The sequence below is a fragment of the Mya arenaria genome, chromosome 13 (assembly GCF_026914265.1).
Source record: "Mya arenaria isolate MELC-2E11 chromosome 13, ASM2691426v1".
Lineage (NCBI taxonomy): Eukaryota > Metazoa > Mollusca > Bivalvia > Myida > Myidae > Mya > Mya arenaria.
Genome location: NC_069134.1, coordinates 30,042,111 through 30,062,435, shown reverse-complemented (window position 1 = coordinate 30,062,435; position 20,325 = coordinate 30,042,111). Strand labels below are relative to the sequence as shown.

General features: G+C 36.6%; 1 protein-coding gene across 3 annotated transcripts; it reads right to left on the bottom strand.

Annotated features, from left to right (window-relative positions):
• Positions 1 to 3,439: 3,439 nt before the first annotated feature.
• On the bottom strand, positions 3,440 to 20,221 carry LOC128215229 (N-acetyltransferase ESCO2-like). 3 transcript variants are annotated; one of them, XM_052921936.1, is made up of 11 exons: positions 20,132 to 20,221; positions 15,960 to 16,037; positions 13,897 to 15,094; positions 12,497 to 12,615; positions 11,930 to 12,035; positions 11,411 to 11,545; positions 10,390 to 10,485; positions 9,747 to 9,824; positions 8,624 to 8,689; positions 8,015 to 8,184; positions 3,440 to 6,967 (listed from the first exon to the last, which is right to left on the bottom strand). In XM_052921936.1, the coding sequence occupies exons 1-11, from the start codon at positions 20,137 to 20,139 to the stop codon at positions 6,838 to 6,840; spliced, it is 2,184 nt and encodes a 727-aa protein (XP_052777896.1). In that variant the 5' UTR covers positions 20,140 to 20,221; the 3' UTR covers positions 3,440 to 6,837. The 3 variants fall into 3 exon arrangements, with proteins under 3 accessions (XP_052777896.1, XP_052777897.1, XP_052777898.1); XM_052921937.1 differs by having other exon boundaries at positions 20,142 to 20,221; XM_052921938.1 differs by having other exon boundaries at positions 20,156 to 20,211.
• Between the last annotated feature and the right edge of the window lie 104 nt (positions 20,222 to 20,325).

Here is a 20,325-nt window from a genome sequence, read left to right as displayed (position 1 = left end):
CATGATTAGGCACCATGTTGTCCTTGATGACACCAAATTAGGCACCATGTTGGCCATGATTAGGCACCATGTTGGCCTTGATGAGACACCAAATTAGCCACAAAGTTTGCCATAATGAAACACCAAGTTAGGCACCAAATTGGCCATGGGGCACCAAATTAGGCAGTGATTTCATGATTAGGCATCAAGTTTGCTATGATTGGGTACCAAGTTGGCCATGATAAGACACAAAATTAGGCACCAAGTTGTCCACGAGGCACCAAGTTGGCCATAATTAGGCACCAAAATGGCCCTGGTTAGGCACAAAGTTGCCAATGTGTACGTAGTGGCAGTTGCTTTCTTCAGTAAGGTAGATTTCTTAATTTAAATATAACTTACTCGGTTCCTTCCTTAAATCCAATATGATGTAAATATCGTGCTACATTAATAGCATGGTAAAGGTGTCATAACAGTTTGCCAGTTTCCAACAATGTTATTCGTAAACTCCATACACAATCACCAAAATACATTTATTTGACATTTACAGGTGTATACATCTGGTGTATTGGTTAGGCCCAATAAAATATTTCCCTGGTATTGCTGATTTTTTATTTAAAAAATTGTAGTTGCTTATCCTTTCTTATCCAAATTCTTATTTCTTTTAAATATTGTAAATATGCTTTATTTTGTTGAATATTTTTACGTGCCATTTTCACGAATTTCAAACTCATATTGGCCAGTTTTGAAATGGAAATATTTTTTTACAGCAATGCGACCAAACCAGACGTTATATATGTGCAATTTGAAGAATAGCCAATAATGAAAAATACAACAGCAATTCTCTTTACTTTTATAAAGAGACGACTAAAATTAATCGAGTTAAGAATCTTGTTTGTTTAGTGTTGCTGCAATATCTATACTTAGTTTCATGTGAATATGTTTGTTTTAAATAATTTTTGATATGACAATTTGTGGAAGCTGAAGGGACTCACTGAACACCAATTATTCATTTTTTTCACCTTGAACCCCTCCCCCGACCATCCCAAGCTAGCTCTTCATATAACCTACCTTCACCAGTTTCATCACTACTGACTCAATGTCAACTCAAGTTATTGGGTGGAAACCAATGTTTGATGCCCACACACCACCTACCCAACAAAATTTTCATTCTAAAAACCCTGTTTTCATCAAAAACCTAAATTCATGTATAACAAAGTCTCAATTTTTCAACATTGATGTTTATTTTGAGAGTTATGGAAGTTCATTTGCTTGTTCTGTTTCAAAACATTAGACATGGAGCGTATTGTGGTAGTTGTATCAATAGGGTGAACAGGGGTTCAGGAGATGTGGAGCCAACGTAAAATCTAGGGTATGAAACTAGACAATGAGCAAGGGCATCCTCCAGGATCTGCATGTTGTGTAAATGTGGCTGAAATATTAACCAAGTTCAATAAAAAACCTTGAAGGGGTTAAGGAGATATGGAGCGGACATGAAATTCATGGCTCAAACCTTTGACCTTGATCTTGGGGTCCTGTAATATTGAATTCTGCAAGATGTCTTGACCCAAATTTCATGAAAATCTTTAAAAACGTTAAGAAGATACAGAGTGGACCTGAGTGTGGCATACAGCTGGATGGACATCGACAAAACAAGCACTATGTCTGAGTGTGGCAAACAGCTGGATGGACATCGACAAAACAAGCACTATGTCTGAGTGTGGCACACAGCTGGATGGACATCGACAAAACAAGCACTATGTCTGAGTGTGGCACACAGCTGGATGGACATCGACAAAACAAGCACTATGTCTGAGTGTGGCACACAGCTGGATGGACATCGACAAAACAAGCACTATGTCTGAGTGTGGCACACAGCTGGATGGACATCGACAAAACAAGCACTATGTCTGAGTGTGGCAAACAGCTGGATGGACATCGACAAAACAAGCACTATGTCTGAGTGTGGCAAACAGCTGGATGGACATCGACAAAACAAGCACTATGTCTGAGTGTGGCACACAGCTGGATGGACATCGACAAAACAAGCACTATGTCTGAGTGTGGCACACAGCTGGATGGACATCGACAAAACAAGCACTATGTCTGAGTGTGGCACACAGCTGGATGGACATCGACAAAACAAGCACTATGTCTGAGTGTGGCACACAGCTGGATGGACATCGACAAAACAAGCACTATGTCTGAGTGTGGCACACAGCTGGATGGACATCGACAAAACAAGCACTATGTCTGAGTGTGGCACACAGCTGGATGGACATCGACAAAACAAGCACTATGTCTGAGTGTGGCACACAGCTGGATGGACATCGACAAAACAAGCACTATGTCTGAGTGTGGCAAACAGCTGGATGGACATCGACAAAACAAGCACTATGTCCGAGTGTGGCAAACAGCTGGATGGACATCGACAAAACAAGCACTATGTCCGAGTGTGGCAAACAGCTGGATGGACATCGACAAAACAAGCACTATGTCCGAGTGTGGCAAACAGCTGGATGGACATCGACAAAACAAGCACTATGTCCGAGTGTGGCATACAGCTGGATGGACATCGACAAAACAAGCACTATGTCCGAGTGTGGCAAACAGCTGGATGGACATCGACAAAACAAGCACTTTGTCCGAGTGTGGCATACAGCTGGATGGACATCGACAAAACAAGCACTATGTCCGAGTGTGGCAAACAGCTGGATGGACATCGACAAAACAAGCACTATGTCCGAGTGTGGCAAACAGCTGGATGGACATCGACAAAACAAGCACTATGTCCGAGTGTGGCAAACAGCTGGATGGACATCGACAAAACAAGCACTATGTCCGAGTGTGGCAAACAGCTGGATGGACATCGACAAAACAAGCACTATGTCCGAGTGTGGCATACAGCTGGATGGACATCGACAAAACAAGCACTATGTCTGAGTGTGGCATACAGCTGGATGGACATCGACAAAACAAGCACTATGTCTGAGTGTGGCATACAGCTGGATGGACATCGACAAAACAAGCACTATGTCTGAGTGTGGCATACAGCTGGATGGACATCGACAAAACAAGCACTATGTCTGAGTGTGGCATACAGCTGGATGGACATCGACAAAACAAGCACTATGTCTGAGTGTGGCATACAGCTGGATGGACACCGACAAAACATGCACTATGTCTGAGTGTGGCATACAGCTGGATGGACACCGACAAAACAAGCACTCTGTCTGAGTGTGGCATACAGCTGGATGGACACCGACAAAACAAGCACTATGTCTGAGTGTGGCATACAGCTGGATGGACATCGACAAAACAAGCACTATGTCTCACCCAGCCTCAAATAGTGTAAAATATAATTATTATCGACGTCTCTCTTCTTTTCTTTCTTTTTTTTTTTTTTTGGGGGGGGGGGGGGGGGGGGGGGGGGGGAGGGATGTGAGCATATTAACTCTCAATACTCTTATATTTCATGTTTATTCATATTTTGAAATACACATCGTGTAAAAATAACTGAAAATCCTCTGTTTCCACATCATTAAAATAAAATATAGATAATATTTCATGTATCAAAATGTCCACAGAATTAAAATGAAAAACAGTTAGTCAACATTTTGTCGTGATTAAGATGAGAATTAGTACATGGCATATATCAACATTCCCACATGCTTGAATTGAACAAGAGGCACATCAGTGCCTGTGCTCCACTGGCCAAAAGGTTCAAGCAAAGACCACCTAACGAACATTTTCGTCAAGTTTCATAGAAATACAATCATCAATTTTTGAGAAGTTATTTAAAAAATTTTTTTACTTTAATAGCTCTGGCTGCCATGTTGTGCAGTGGACCGAAATGATTTGGGCAATTCGAGTAAAGGAGCACCAAACAAACATTTCTGTCAAATTTTATCGAAAAAAGGTCATCGGTTTCGACGACAAGTCGTATAAAGTTTTTTTTATTTTTTAGCTCTGGCAGCCATGGTGTGCATTGGACTGGAACCATTTAACAAATTTTGGTTAACGACCACCCAAGGAACATTTCTGTCAAGTTTCATCAAAATCTGATCATCGGTTTCTGAGGAGAAGTCGTTTAAAGGTTTTTCTATTTTTACCTCTGGGGGCCATCTTGTGCAGTGGACCGAAACCATTGAAGCAAATTTGATAAAGGACCATCCAAGAACATTTCTGTTAAGTTTCATCAAAATCTGATCATCGGTTTCTGAGGAGATGTTCTTTAAAGGTTTTTCTATTTTTTTGCCCTGGCAGCCATGTTGTGCAGCGGACCGGAACCATTTGAGCAATTTTGGTTAAGGACCACCCAAGGAACAATTCTGTCAAGTTTCATCAAAATCTGCCTATCCGTTTCAGAGGAGATGTCATTTAAAGATTTTGCTATTTTTAGCTGTGGCGGCCATATTGTGCAATGGACCAGAACCATTTGAGCAATCTTAATAAAGGACCACCCAAGGAACATTACTGTCAAGTTTCATCAAAATCTGCCGAACCGTTTCAGAGGAGATGTCGTTTAAAGATTTTGCTATTTTTAGCTCTGGCGGCCATATTGTGCAATGGACCGGAACCATTTGAGCAATTTTGGTAAAGGACCACCAAAGGAACATTCCTGTGAAGTTTTGTCAAAATCCGCTTATCAGTTTCAGAGGAGATGTCGTTTAAAGTAAAAGTTTACGCACGCACTCACGACGGACAATCTGTGACGACATAAGCTCCATGGCCTTCGGCCAGTGGAGCTAAAAATAATTGAAGAATCAACATTGCCACATTAACACAAGTATGAACATTTTCACATGCTTGAGTTGAAAAATAATTGAAGAATCAACATTACCATATTAACACAAGTATGAACATTTCCTCATGCTCGAGTTGAAAAATAATTGAAAAATCAACATTACCACATTTTAACAAGATGTATAAACATTTTCACATGCTTGAGTTGAAAAATAATTAAAGTATTAACATTACCACATGCTTAAGATGAAATGAAATTCAATTATCAACATTTCCTCATGATTTAGTTGAAAAAAGTTTATGTATCAACATTTCAAAGTAATTAAATAAAAATAATTTAAGTATCAACATTTCGTCATGATAAAGATGAAAAATAATTCATGAAAAATTTCCCCATAATTTAAGATGAAAAAAGTTCATGTATCCATATTCCCTAAAGTGATTCCGATAAAAAAATATTTCATGTATCTTTCCTTATGATTTAGATGAAAAATATTTCTTGTATAAACATATTATAGTTGCATATGTTGTGCTTTCAACATGTAATAAAATGATAAATAAATGAATGGGTGCTGTTTGGTGAATGAATAATCACTCCAACCATTCTCTTGTCATATACTTTTACAAGTAAATGTCAAAATACTGCAAAAAACTTGGTTAACATACATGTATGATCATGTAACATCTAGTCTTCTAGTCCAAATTACTACAATATAAAACATGTTTATATAAATAGCTAACATGCTTCATGAAAAGAATGGTGTAACTTTATAGGATGTGCCTAAAATGGATCCAATCTGATAGTAAAACCAAGCATAAAACAATATTTTGAGAGATTTCTATATACCATAATTACCAGTATATGCAATATTAAATCAGATAAGAACAATCAACTTCTTCTTTTCTAGAAGCTCCTTGTCCATCAAAAAACACAATATAAATCCTGCTACACACCACCACCATTAGTGAGTTTAATGTGAAGACATTTATGGTAATGGATTTCAAGTCATAGTCAAAAGCTATTATCTTTGAGCTTTAATATTGACTTGTGTTATTTTATCCTAGTTTCAATTTTGACAGTGATGCAAAAAAGTTTACTGATATCTGTTCTCCTAACTTCCAACATTCTAAAAGATTACATAGAAGTTGATTCTTTCATATTTTCTCTACATAATGTATCAAATTCATTAATTTATTTGCGAAAAAAAGGGGCAATTTATAACCAAGTGAGTATGGGTCTAGTTAAAACCTTCTGTTAAGTGTTTGCGATGAAGTCATAGAAGTCTAATTAAGATTTTTTTATAAAACAAACATGACTGGCATTATTTGCCTTAGTTTAATTATTTTTTAGAAATATGATAAGGGGTATTCCAGGACACACCCCTCATTTCCCCACACATTCGAGAATTCTTAAGAATTAAGCAGAGATTCTTGTTACTGACAAAGAATAAAACTACATCTGATGAACTTAAGCCATTACATCCACATTTTGCATTAAAAGCATTGTGGAGCTCAGCTCTACGCTTGCAAATCAAATATCGCCAGTACATGATGATATCGTGTGACTCTAACAAAAAGAAATTAAATGTTCTTTTAAAATCCCTAACCATCAGTGTAATATTTAACAATATTCATTTAAAACATAACTAAGTAAAATCTAGTAGAATGAAGTATTTCTGTATAATCATTTATTAGTCTGGGTCTGTATTCAATAACTACTTCAGATCAAAATCATCTCATTTAATTTTAAGATTGGACTGTAATAATAACTGGCCAATGGAGTGAATGAATTCAGTGAGGCGTGTCTTAGGGTAAGGATTATACTGAATATGGCCTCAGGGGCTGTATTCAAAAACCATCTTAGATGTTTGTTTAATTTTAAGATTAGAACTCAGAGTTTTCATTGGACTGTAAAAATAACTGGTCTATGGACTGAATGGGATCACTAAGGCATGTCTAAGGTTAAGGATAAGAACGATATTGAATAAGGCCCCTGTTCTTTTTTAGACTTAAGAGTCACAATGCATTTACACACAACAACCTCTTAAACTTGTATTCTCACAGCCACAAAACCATTAATCACAACACTAAAGAGATAACATTAATTAGTGTTCATCATTGATACTTGTAGACAAGAAAGCTTGATGTGCCGGTGTATTTTGTAGCCAGTATTTTGCCGTCTGGGGTCGGATCAGAGAAAGCCAACAACTCTATGGGAACCTCGATACCATACAAAGCCCAGAGCCTAAAATGAAAACAAGAGATGTTAGTGAAACATTTATGCCCCCTTGGGAGCCAAATTGTTAGTAGGATTTGGACACTTAAATAAAATATGGACAATCAGAAAACCTTTTTTCAGCTTACAGTCACAATGACCTTGACCTTTGACCCACTGACCTCAAAATCAATAGGGTTCATCTGCTGGTCATGACCAATAAGCCTACCTAGTATGAGGTCCCTGGGTCAAAGCGTTCTCAAGTTATTGATCGGAAACCGTTTTTTCATGTTAAGGTCACACTGACCTTGACCTTTGACCCACTGACCTCAAAATCAATAGGGTTCATCTGCTGGTCATGACCAATACACCTACCAAGTATGAGGTTCCTGGGTCAAAGCGTTCTCAAGTTATTGATCGGAAACCGTTTTTCATGTAAAGGTCACACTGACCTTGACCTTTGACCCACTGACCTCAAAATCAATAGGGTTCATCTGCTGGTGATGACCAATACACATACCAAGTATGAGGTCCCTCGGTCAAAGCGTTCTCAAGTTATTGATCGGAAACCATTTGGTATTCCGACCGACCGACAGACAGACAGACCGACCGACCGACCGACCGACCGACCGACATGTGCAAAACAATATACCCCACTTTTTTCAAAAGGGGGCATAATAAAAATACCGTACATGATGCTGTGTATTTTCTTAGCAATTCAACTTATCATCAGTGTTAAAAATTGGCACAAGTCCGGTCCTCAATAACTTTTATACAACAGGACTTGTTACATTTTCTTACTATATATAATAAAGCAAATATAACTGAGTTATATAAGAATTCAGGTTGGTTCATCTCAAGTCTGAATATAATGAGTGTCATTTATTGTTATGACTAATTAATGTTCATATTGATCCCTTGGTTTTTAACCCAACTTTTAAGACCATGGAGCCATGGATTTTTTTTTTTTTAAGAGCAAAGACTGTTCTAAAGAGATAGGATAAGGAAACATTACTACCATATTAAGTCTGATTACTTTTAAAAAGTAAATAAATGCAGACTGTCATCCCAGATTACCTGACACAGTCTAAGAGTTTTGAAGCAATCCCTTTCCGTCGAGCTTGGCTGAACACCCATATTCGACTTATCCCGATAGACGCTTTCTCCGGAGAATCACTACAATACCAGGGCCTCTGTCCCGGGTGGTGTTGGCTTTCTTGACTCTGGTCTGGTAACACACGATAGCCCTGAAGACAAGGTACCACATGCACATTAGTAGGCATAACACTTACAAGTACATGTAAAATCTTCCATTTACCATTCCCAAACCAATCTTAGCAAAAGATATTTTGATTTTTAAAGAACATTTTTAGCAATGAACTAAACATGCACACATGTATGAAATTGTTTCAATGTTCTGGAACACTGACACTCCACATAATGAAGTGACACTGACACTCCACATAATGAAGTGATTAACAGTTTGTCTCTTTCAGCTTTAATATCAGCTTTCAATTTGAAGCCCTTCTATTTAAAAATATTCTCAAAATTCGTAAACATGAACTAAAAACAGAAATAATCAAGACATTTGGACGTGAATTTTTCATGTCAAAATGCTTTAATTCATGGAATAGCACATGAAATCAGACCCTACATTATAATGTAAATCACCCAGGAGGCACTTACCTGTGAGATGGGCTCACATACACAGCAGCCTTCAACACGCTTCTCCTCAGATATGTACAGGAATGCCTGCGGAGATATAGGACATATAAGCTGGTAGTGACAACCATACCCAACTGTTAACATCACACAGACTATAAGAACGTACATGTAAGGACATTATAAGAGCGCCCCAGACCAAACATCAATGCTTGTCTGTTTTGTTTTCTTTTGAAAGGGCATTACTCTTCAATTATAAAAGCCAAACAGTTATGTGCCCTTGAAATCAATGTGAATATTGTCTCTGGAAACATGTGAACCTAGTATACCGCCAAGTTGAATATCTTGAATAGTTTTGGAATATAGCCAACGTTCAAGCTTTTGTATAACAACATCAAGGCTTTCACATTTAACATTTTTTCGTCGGAAAGAGACCAATAAATGTTGCCTAGTACATTTATTGACACATATGAGTGCTATCAATTAATTTAATATAAGAAGATTTAGACAATCATGGGATATCATATGCATTAAAAGCTGACAATTCAATACTAAATTTGAAGCTTAAGCAAGAACAAAAATGGTTTCAAACAAGTTTGAGAGGTCAATGTGTTGAGAGCAGATTTATCTGAGGTCAAGCCTCAGGGCTTTTTCTGCCCATTTTGAGAAACAGACCCTAGACATTTTTGGGAAATTTTGCGTCGTGAAAATGCCGAAATTGGGAAATTTTACAGTTAAAAGAAAAAGCTGGCTAGTCTCCTGCAAATTAGAAAATGATTTATATTAGTTTATTTTCCTTTTTAAAGTTTAAAACACCCAAAATGGCTGAAATATCAATCCTTGGGGTGTAAATATCTAAATTGCAATAAATCATGACGGATAATATTTCATACTGATCTCTGAATGTGATGGAAATCAATGATTATCAAAAAAAAACTTTACATCACATAATTTAATAGGATGTTGAAAATGACCCAGTACAGGTAAAAAGACTTTCTAAAAAAAACAAAAAAACTATTTTTGATTGGGATTTTTTCTGAAGATTGGGAAATATCTTATATTTTGCTTTGGGAATGGGTCCGATAGTACGACCTGTGGTTACTATAGAAAATGCCCTGAGCCTGCAAGATGTCAGAACATGTAATACCTTGTATGATGGTTTGAAGGTTAGCGTTGGTTCTGTAAATCCAAGTTCTTTTCCCATGATCTTGTTGATGTCCTCAACCTGTTCATAAAATATATCTTTAAGTGTGTCATAAAATTAAATGCAAAATAATCAAAAACGTCCTTTTTTGTTTCAAAGTTGAGTAAGTAATTATAAATACATACAAACTAAATACATTAGTTGAAACCAAAACAACTTCATTTAAACACATTTCTCTCTCAAACTTTTATTTAAGTTCTTCAAAAACAATACTATGTGCCTTTTTCACCACTTAGCACCTTGTCCCTTGATACAATCATAATTATACTGTATTGTCGCTCTGGCTGGCTTCATTAGGTCACTAAGGTGATGTCTGAATATAGGTGTTACCAGGTAGGTACCTGAAGTTAATTTCTCAAGCACCCTGCCCTTTTAAAAATCACGTTCAAACCCTAAACTGAAATATTTTGTTAGTATTAGATTATTCACACTTTTTATAATTGGGAAAAAAAGGAGAATAAGAATAATTAACGGTGAAATAAAGAATTTTAAGCCATCCTCTTTCAATTACTTTTATCAATAGGAAACAAATGCCATTTTAACATACTTATTGATACTTTATAAATTGATTTCATGACTGACTTACTTTCTTAGTTGCATATTTCTGGTCATCTGCAGTCACCATAATGACACGATCTCCAGTCTCCATAAACTCACGAACAAGGTGCTCTTTCTTCCAACCCTAGAGCAACATAATAATACAAAAATTAATATTTTCATATACAACAGTTTTGAACATTTAACATATTAATTTCCTACCATTATGTGAGTCATACTGCAGACCTTTGGCCCAAATGTAAAGTCTCCCTTTGGAAAAACAGGAAGGCCATGGTGGCCCTAAATCTCTCACTAGTTAAAAACATGTATGTGACTAAGTAGACCCCTGGCAATAGCTCGAGCACAGAGGACTGTTCTAGTCACAAACTTTCATCTAGGAGGGTTGTATCAGTGTAGGGACTGGCTCCCGTCAAAACACCTTCTTTCCCTCCAACAGCATGACACATAATGGGGGTATAACAGACGTATTAACTGTTTTAAAATTGCATCAGAACTTCATGAAACTTACAGTTACACTTCATCATTCTAATGTATTATACATGCAAAAGTGAAAATTAGGAAACCTGGTCAAACATTACTACCACATTCCAAAAGAAATACTCATTAATTAAAAGTAATAATAATACTTGTTGAAAACAAACATAACTATTTCAGGAAACACAGAAAAGTAGGATTGTTCACGAATAATTTTATCCAAATCTATGGACGGCAAATATATGGATAGTAGTGTTATACCTTAATACCGCATTTGATATTCATTAACATCCGTACATAAAGGAATCAGTCTTAACAACTAAGACTCAAGTCCCTAATATCATGATGAAGCTAACATACTATAGTTGTTTGAGTATAAAATGTGTAATTTTCCCCCTTTCAAAGAGTTTTGAGGTAAATACAGCATATCATTTTAAGGATAATCATGGTAAACAATTATGTCAATGTTTATAAATCAAATTTAAGCAAGTTAATAAAATATGATACTTAAACCTGTTACGCTCAAGATATTTCAAGGAATTGGGGCAAGTTTGTCACCAGACAATAGCACTTACTGGGAACTTAAGAGCATTGAGAACGCTTGTGTGGAAGTTGTAATGTGTTGTCTCATCAGCAGGCTCTGCCTGTGTGTATACCATACCACACACCTCGCACTGTGTAGCCCCGTAACGCTTCACTTGACCAGCATCCTGAAAATACACAAGTCAGGAATATCAACACATATTGCAGTCTATACATGTAAATCACCATTTCAAACATGTAAGTCACTCATAGATATACATTTACCTCAAACACTTAAATTACAAATGTATAAGTAGTGAAGTTGTTTATGCTATTCATGAAATATGGAAACCATCATTCGGATTTTGTTACATTGTATGGATAACTGCCCCATGTCCCCAAAGTTTACTTTAATCTAAAAAGCCTAACTACCCTACCAGTTTTTGAAAAGTATGTAAGTCATGTAACCCTATCTAAACCATTTTTTTTTTTGCTTTGTTAATTCTTCAACAAAACCACAAAGTACTTAAGTTAAAATGTCCTTAAAGTGATAGTAAATCATCAGAGCATACCAGCATCATCTGATCTAGTTTATCCTTGCTGCGTGTGTACTTGAGGAGTGGTGAGTTGGCAGGCTGACCTGGGGACCTCTTAGACCCTCCGGGGGACGTCCTTTGCCTGATCATGGGAAAAAAGTTCTGAATATTAAAGTCAAGACTCAAGTGCACATATTCAGTAAACACAAGTGGTAATGTCACTTCTCATCAGCAGGTCTGTTTGCAATGGTTGAATTTCTAAAAGCTAGCAAGCCCTGCACCTGTAAAATGCTCACCATGCTTGCTCAATTTCTGGATTTTATAAACATGTAAAGGGTTTGTTATTATATTTTTTATAACAAGCAATACAATTCAAGCTTGTTCATCAAAGTCTTATTTCGATGTGCTTTTGTGTAGATCAACCCACACGCTCAAACTTTTGATCTCAGTATATTATGAAATACCGAAAGACTACAGATGTTATAGATGAGATTCTTTATTAATATTTATGTAAATACTTCTAGAAACATCATTCACAATTGAAAAATACAACTACAAAAATTATTATAATGCCATACACTTTTTATTTTAAAATGCTCAGACCTGAGTTTATTGATTTGACTACACTGTGGGGAGGACTTTTTGGTGAATATTGGAAACAGCTTTTTCCCCTCGTCTGGAGTAGGTGGGACAGAGTTGCTGCTGGCTGACCGGGGGCTGGCCTGAAATAATGAACAAGAGGACAGTTTTAAAACTTAAAACTTGCATGTAGAAGTACAGTACTTAAGTATAAAAATTATTGAATCCAAGTCTGTGTCTGTGTGTTTGTCGGTGTTCATCATGTGACTAGTTACATTGGTAGAACACTTACGAATAGTTATATAACGTATATAAGGGTCACAAAGGGTGGTTCTAGTGTTGGGAATGGGTTCCAGTTTGACTATCGATAATCGGTTCCATTCAAGTAACTAGCAGATTATTGATAGTACAATTGGTTTTGACAATACCTTAATTGTAGTTTTATTCTTGTACAAAAACTCATAATCCTTAACTATGCTTATGCTATGCGAATGTTTAAAGTTATTTAGTGTTGTTGTTGCTTTCGGCCATATTGTTAATGATAACAACTGAACACTTCCGAATGAATAAATAAACTCAAAGGAGAAAATTGGCGGATATTAACCAGCGCAAATAATGAGAGGAAGAAGAAAAACCACGTTGAATCGATGATCAATTATGACCAAATAAAATCGATTGTCTCCAATTTCAGGCCAAAAACCAATCAATTTTCGATTATAATCAATTATCGGAACATCACTAGGTGGTTCAGTCATCAAAATTCGTGTTTCAAAAGAACAAGCCCGATTTCTTAAACTAGTGTTTGTTATAAAAAATCAGCAAGCGTTGCTACATAAAGCTCAGAATTTTAGCAAGCGCAGAAAGCAATTTACCAGTGCAAGGCTTGAGCTATTTTCGACCACTGGTGGTAAGGTGGCATGTCAATCTAACATGCCATGCTAAATGTTTTTATGTTAAGCGTCATTAGGTAGGAAGGTTTATCATTCCAATTAAAATCTGTTTTTTTTTTTACAACGGATTATTGTCAATTTTGAAAAATAGCTGGGGGTCTTGTTTGAGTATGAAAGATTCATGCCCTACACTGGTTAAAGGGACTCAGACCACTTTTGAAAATTGTTTCCAAAGTCATTTATATTCATTTGAAGGTACTTCCGTTTTTTCTTACTTTTTTATGCAAATGTCTGATAAAAAAACAACTGTACTTAGTCTGAAATAAAGTTCTCAATCCTGATTTCAGGAATAATCCTTAAGAACAAAGAGTATTAATTTCTGAAAGCACTTTCTTTTTACCTGTTTGGTAGGTAGAGTCTTAAATTCTAACCTGGCGCATAACATGGAATCAATTTGGTACGTCTTTAACCAAACATGCAAATCAAAAACACTATGACTTCGCCAATCATAAATCATGTAAAAGTTCCACCTACTTGATTATCCTTTACTGGAGTGTTTCTTTCACTGCTTGACATTGTAGTCTGCTCACTGGGAGTAGTTCGCCCACTTGCAAACAAGTCCTCGGATACCCCAACACTCTCAGTACCATCACTAACATTGGTTGATATCAAAGACAAAGATCCATCATCATCATTGTCTGAAACAACTTTATTTGTGTCTGCCATTAGCCCTATTTCTGCAGACACAAGTTTCTCCTTCACTGTGAGCTTTGTTGAATTATCTGACTTAGAACTATTTAAACTACTCTTAACATATTCACCCAGTGAACTGCTGAACAGATCCGAAGAATTCCCAGTTTCATGTCCGGAGTCAACTTTGACTTTATTTTCTTCATAATTGTCAGCTACCTGCTCAGGAGACTCATTTTCAGAATGTTCAGCTGCATCAGTATCATAAGAAATGCTCTCATTGTTTTCGTCACTTACAACCTGAGTGCCATCCAATTTTACTGGCATTTCTTCCATAAATGGTGTAGCCTCCCAAGCCTTTACTTTCTGAACATGTTTAGTAGCAGCTTTCTTTTTACTACTACTTTTTTTGCTTTCAACAGTAAGTTTTGATAGTGACCTCCTTGAAACAAATTTGACATCAAATCCTTTCTTTACCATGACACTGCCGAACAACTTGTCAGCCGCTGCTGGAGACCTTGTTTTAAAGAACTTTTTCCCACCCGATAAAGGTGTACTGGAATGTGGCGTCGTCTGTTTATTTCTGTCAGTTAACTTGCCAGTTGAGGCTGACAAAGTCTTTCTAGGTAACTGAGTAGTTTTTGGGGTTACATGTACTTTTTTAACTTGTAGAGGTACTTTCTTGGCAGTGGTTGATTTCTCATTTCTTTGCCGTAAGACTGACCTTGTCCCTGTGTCTGTGTCACTTTCCGCTGATCCAGATGAATGGAAATCAAATTTAGACACATGATTCCTAGTTTTCTCTGCATGTCTGTCATTTTCAGAATCATCAGTGTTATCACTTAACGCCCTTTCAGAGATTTTTTCAGCAGCCTTTCTCCGGCCAGGGGAGTGGGGAAAATGGTTCTTGTCACGTTTGCCATAGAAAGATCGAATTGTAAATGGTCTTTTTTCGGGCTTTAACACATTTTCTGGATTAACTTCCAACTGATCAAGTTTTCTTTTCTTCGGGGAAGGACTATGGCCGAAGTCAAGGCCAACACTGAAATATTTAAGAAATGTCCATAAATTGTGACAAAAAAAAACAAAACGAAATGAATGTCACCTTTTGGATGCATTTATTTGTGCACATATTACTTAAAAATAGTGCATTCCCAGTATATACATTTTAAGGAATTATGGGTCCTAAGGAAACAATATTTGCAAAGTTTTTTCCCCGAAAATATCCCTCAATCATTCAATAAGATGGGCTAATTTTGATGAGACAAAGAAGTTGTTGAAAAAAAGATAAAAAAATATCAAGATTGACTAAGATTGCCTCTTTTCATTTCTAGGATACAAAATCATTAATGTTTAAATTATTATCATTATTATATAGTGTTTGAAACTCTATTTACTATTGATTATCGAATTGAATCGGACCAAGCATTTTGATTTACTATCGGACAATAATCGAAAGTTCACAAAATCAAGCAATACATTCTTTATACATAGTATCATCATGATCATTTAAATGGTTAAACCTGGAATCAGTAAGTGTGATTTGCAACAGTAAGTAAATTTCCATAACATTTTCGGTCTTAAATAACTAAGCGAAAAAACATAACAACACAACACATGCTTAATAATTGCAAGTTAATTGCAAAATAATGCTTACAACAACAAAATCCAGAGGAAAGCATTTTGTACCAGAGTCATAGAGCCTTCCGGTACATGTAGAAATATGTGTTTCACATATACATTTTGCCAAGAATCAAACTTAATTTGTATGAAATTTCCAAGATTTAGTATTCAATTTAATATTGCTAGGATATGAATTTGTACTTACGAAACACCAATTGTAAATCATTTTGAGCATGCCCATGCATAATAAGAATCCTTTTGAATAAAAATATTAATTCAAATACCGAGCTCTTTTTCCAGGAGAGGACCTCCACCGCCTTTTCTGCTGACGAGTGTCCATATTAACAGCGATGGTACTCAATCTGAAGTGAAGTGCATGTCAAAATTTACTGATTCTACTAAGTAGTCATCGAAATAAACAAGTTAACCACTAGTCCATTTTATCACTGCCAGATGTTTTCGGCCTGGTCCAATATGGCCTACTCCTTTTCCGCCTAGTTTTGAAAGGTAGGCAATGTCAGTAGTCCATTTTTACTGAGTACATGTCACTCTGCAGGCCATTTTTACTAAGTATACAGATATTTTGATAAGTTAATGTACTTAGGGGGCATCCAATATTATATTCACCATGCTTATAAGTAGGTACTGGTATGATTGCATGAGTTTTTTTGTGCAGAATTTAGTGTGCAAATATTATAATATCTTTGGGTCTTGGATGAATGAATTTTGTCGATGGAATTATGAGGAATTACTTCGAGCACAAACACAACATTGTGAAATCTAAAGCCAACATCCTGAACCGCCAATTCAAGTCAGTCTTCTCTGAAAGTACTCCTTGCTCCAGTCATTAATTTACTTCTAGGAATTATGTTCCACCTCTCAAAACATCCAGTTGCCCAAGATATCTCCATCACAAACAACAGGGTAGAAAAGCTACTAAACAAACTGAACCTACAAATCTCCAGGTCCTGATGGAATCGCTCGAGTATTAAAGGAACTTTCTTCTCGTCAGCTCCTATCCTTTGCACCATCTTTAATTACTCACTCTCTACCAGCACTACACACGATGACTGGCGGAAAGCAAATGTTTCTCAAATTTATAAGAAAGGGAGCCGATACAACCCTGAAACCTACCGTCTGATCTCACTTACATGTATATGCTGTAAACTACTTGAACACATTGTTACCACACATTATACAGCATGGGGAAATCAACGAAACCCTGTACCCACTACAACAAAGCTTCCGTAAAGGTCTGTCCTGTGAGACACAGCTCATTGAATTCACAGATGCCATATCATCAAACCTGAAAAGGGTAAGCAGACAGACGTTCTTGTGGTGGATTTCTCCAAGGCGTTTGATAAAGTTTCACACAGTCTTCTCCTTCACAAGTTGACACAGTCAAGGTGGCATCTGGCATTCCACAAGGCTCAGTGCTTGGCCCAAGCCTCTTTTATACTACATCAACAATATTCCTCAAGGTCTTGATGCCTCTTTGTGGACAATACCATCCCTACCTTACTGATGCCAACATTTTTTGACTGCAAACCTGCAAAAAGACCTACATGTAGATCAACTTGGACAATGGGAATAGAAGTTGAAAATGGAATTCCATCAAGACAAATGCCAAGTCATCAGCACCTCAAGGAAGAAAAAAATAATCCACTATGACTTTCGCCTTCACACATACATGTGAACTCTACCGACAGTAGGTAAAATATACCGCTTTTAAGTCGCCTCTACTACCATACCGCTTTCCCGTAGAAATCTACCTCAAAATTCTATCAACTTTGCTAAAATACCCTATTAATCTGTCACTTTAAAGAACATGGTGCAATAAACAACTTGTCAAATCACTTAACACTTTGGCCGAGATCGTTGCTAGGTTACCAGTACGGTACAAAAGACCACTCATCAGTAGTGATGGGCTGATTAGCGGGTATAATCGATTAACGGCTAGAAAAGCCCAACCGATTCCGATAATTGATTGTGTTTTTTCCGAGTCGATAGCGGGTACGAATACTCACGGGTACGAACGAAGATTTCCGAATTGGAAATAACTCTGAAAGCGCGCAAAATGGCCGCTCTAGCAGAAGGCAATAGAGAGTCGGAGATATTTAATCACCCACGATCCAAAACTAAGTCTAATGTATGGAAGGTCTTTGGATTTCAAAAGATCGCCCTAAATTTGCCACCGACGAAGGACAATTTGAATATGAACATCGCCATTTGTCGTCTTTGTAAAAAGACTTACAAAAACAATCTTTTGAAATTTCCCGTCCAGTATTTTAATGTCAGGCTTCAGCATTATATTTTGGAACTCAAGAGCTAGGTTTGTGTAATCATCATTAATGTTTTGCTAATATATTGTCCCCACTTTAACAGAAAGAACGCCTGCCTGTCCGAAAGTTTAAAGTATCGGAAATATCAGACATGATTAATGCGTAATGGTTAAAACCGAAGTATGCCGGCAAATGGTCAGCCAATGAAGCGTTAGTATTTCGTAGCAGTTATCCAATGAAAATTGATTTAACATCGTACAGTTAGGCACAACTGTCAATATGGCGGCGCCCATAGCGTCAAAAAATAAGTTCGAAAGAATTAGCAAAACTTTGATAGATTTTCGTATTTTATAACGGTATGTTCGATTGTATCTATCTGTCGACAAGGGACAAAAATGCTAGCAACAAGCAGTAGGAACATGGTGCAACTTTTCACTAACGTAACCATTACAATAATATTACCAAAAAATGACTATTTTCTTCCAGACAATCACAGTTTTATCATCCAGAGAAACTAAATATTTGTACTTCCTTGCTGTATGCTAGATATGTACATTGTTACAGAGGTATATACCACTATAATACCAGTCAGTTCTCACAAATGCCAGCTATGTATACACCAGATTGTAATTTAAGTTCTTTACTTTTTCAAAAGATCATTAGAATTTAAGTAAAACATTCACTTTTAAGACATAAATATCTGAATAGAAAATTATGAAAATAAATAACATTTAACCGATTATTTTTCCGATATCCCATCACTACTCATCAGCATTCTTTGTTAATTGGCATCCTACTAATCAGCATTTGTAAATATAAAAGATATCATAAGACTGTCAAAACATTAAAAAAAAAACATTTCCAAGGTGTTATTAATTATCTATTCTAGTGTATAAAATTTTACAACATTTTGGCGGGAAAATTAACAAACACATTTCTGCAGTCGTCTGCACGAATACACTCCGACCTGTTTTGGCTGTCTGATTAGATTTATTAGCAGCTCCTCTGAATATGAACTTGTTTTTACAAGTCAGAGGTAATATTCCTTCTGTTTCTAAATTAAAAAGACTGACATTTGACAAGTCTCTAAACCATGAAGTATTTTACGCATATTTTCCGAAAATCTAAAAAAAAAAAATGTAATGTTTTTGTTTACATCTTTGTTTTTGACTGAAAATTAAAGGAATTAGAAATTCTACAGCTTTTGAACCTGATCTACCGCTTTTGAGACCTAAATCTACCACTCTTTCATTGCCAAAGGTTCACATGTCTTCTTCACAACCAGTCTCTTCAGCATGTAGTTTTAACAAAATATTTTGGAGTCACCATCAACAAATCCCTAGACTGGGGGGGAACACATCAGCACCATAACAAACAAAGCCAATCTAAACCCCAATTTTGTAAGAAGAAACATGAACATTGCCTCCTCATCAACAAAAGAAATCCTTATCAATCACTTATTCGACCAACCCTGGAATATGCTAGCTCCGTTTGGGACCCGCATGAAAAAGATGCTATTAACAGACTGGAAATGGTACAACGTCGAGGTGCACCCTTTGTAAAACACAAGTACCAGTATAGATCTAGCATCGTCGAGATGCTTTAAGGCCTCAAATAGACCCCACTACAGGACCGCAGAAAGATCTCCGACCTCAATCTCTTATACAAAATCTCAATTGATCTAGTTGCCATCAACAAAACCAAACATATTCTCCCAGTCTCATAGTCATATCTCTTGACATACATCAACACACTTCTTTAGCTTCAAGAAACCACAATGTGCTACAAGCTATCGGCAACAATTCTTCTTTCCTCAAACTATCAAGGAGTGGAACAGCCTCCGACTGGACACTGTATCAGGCTCAGTTGATGCCTTTAAGGCTCTGCTAGCCACACTGTATCTAGACTCGTGCTTTTATTTTTATCCTTCACTATAAATACTCTCACTTTATCCATTTTGCTTCATTGCGCTATACTCTGACAATAACGTTCAGCTTGTTGAGTATGGCCAGTATCTGGTAGAAGTAGTTAGCATTGTCAATCATAACATTTAATTTCCAAAAATCAAGTCACTGTAAGAAAACTGTTCTCGGAAAGTACAGAGTAAAACATATGATAGATACTTTAATTAAAGAAAAAACATGAACTATGACTTATGTCAAAATGAAAACTACCTGAACATACCACTATTTACGTACTAAATTTTTATTTTGTTTAGTTTCCCGCAAAGTTCATGAAGTCTCCGGATTTGGCGCCATATTGTGTGATGATTATTCTTGATTTTGATTGGTACATTTCTTTCTCCAGGATTATTATTTTGCATAAAAACAAAGTTGAACACCGAATTAAATTCGAATGGTTTACACGA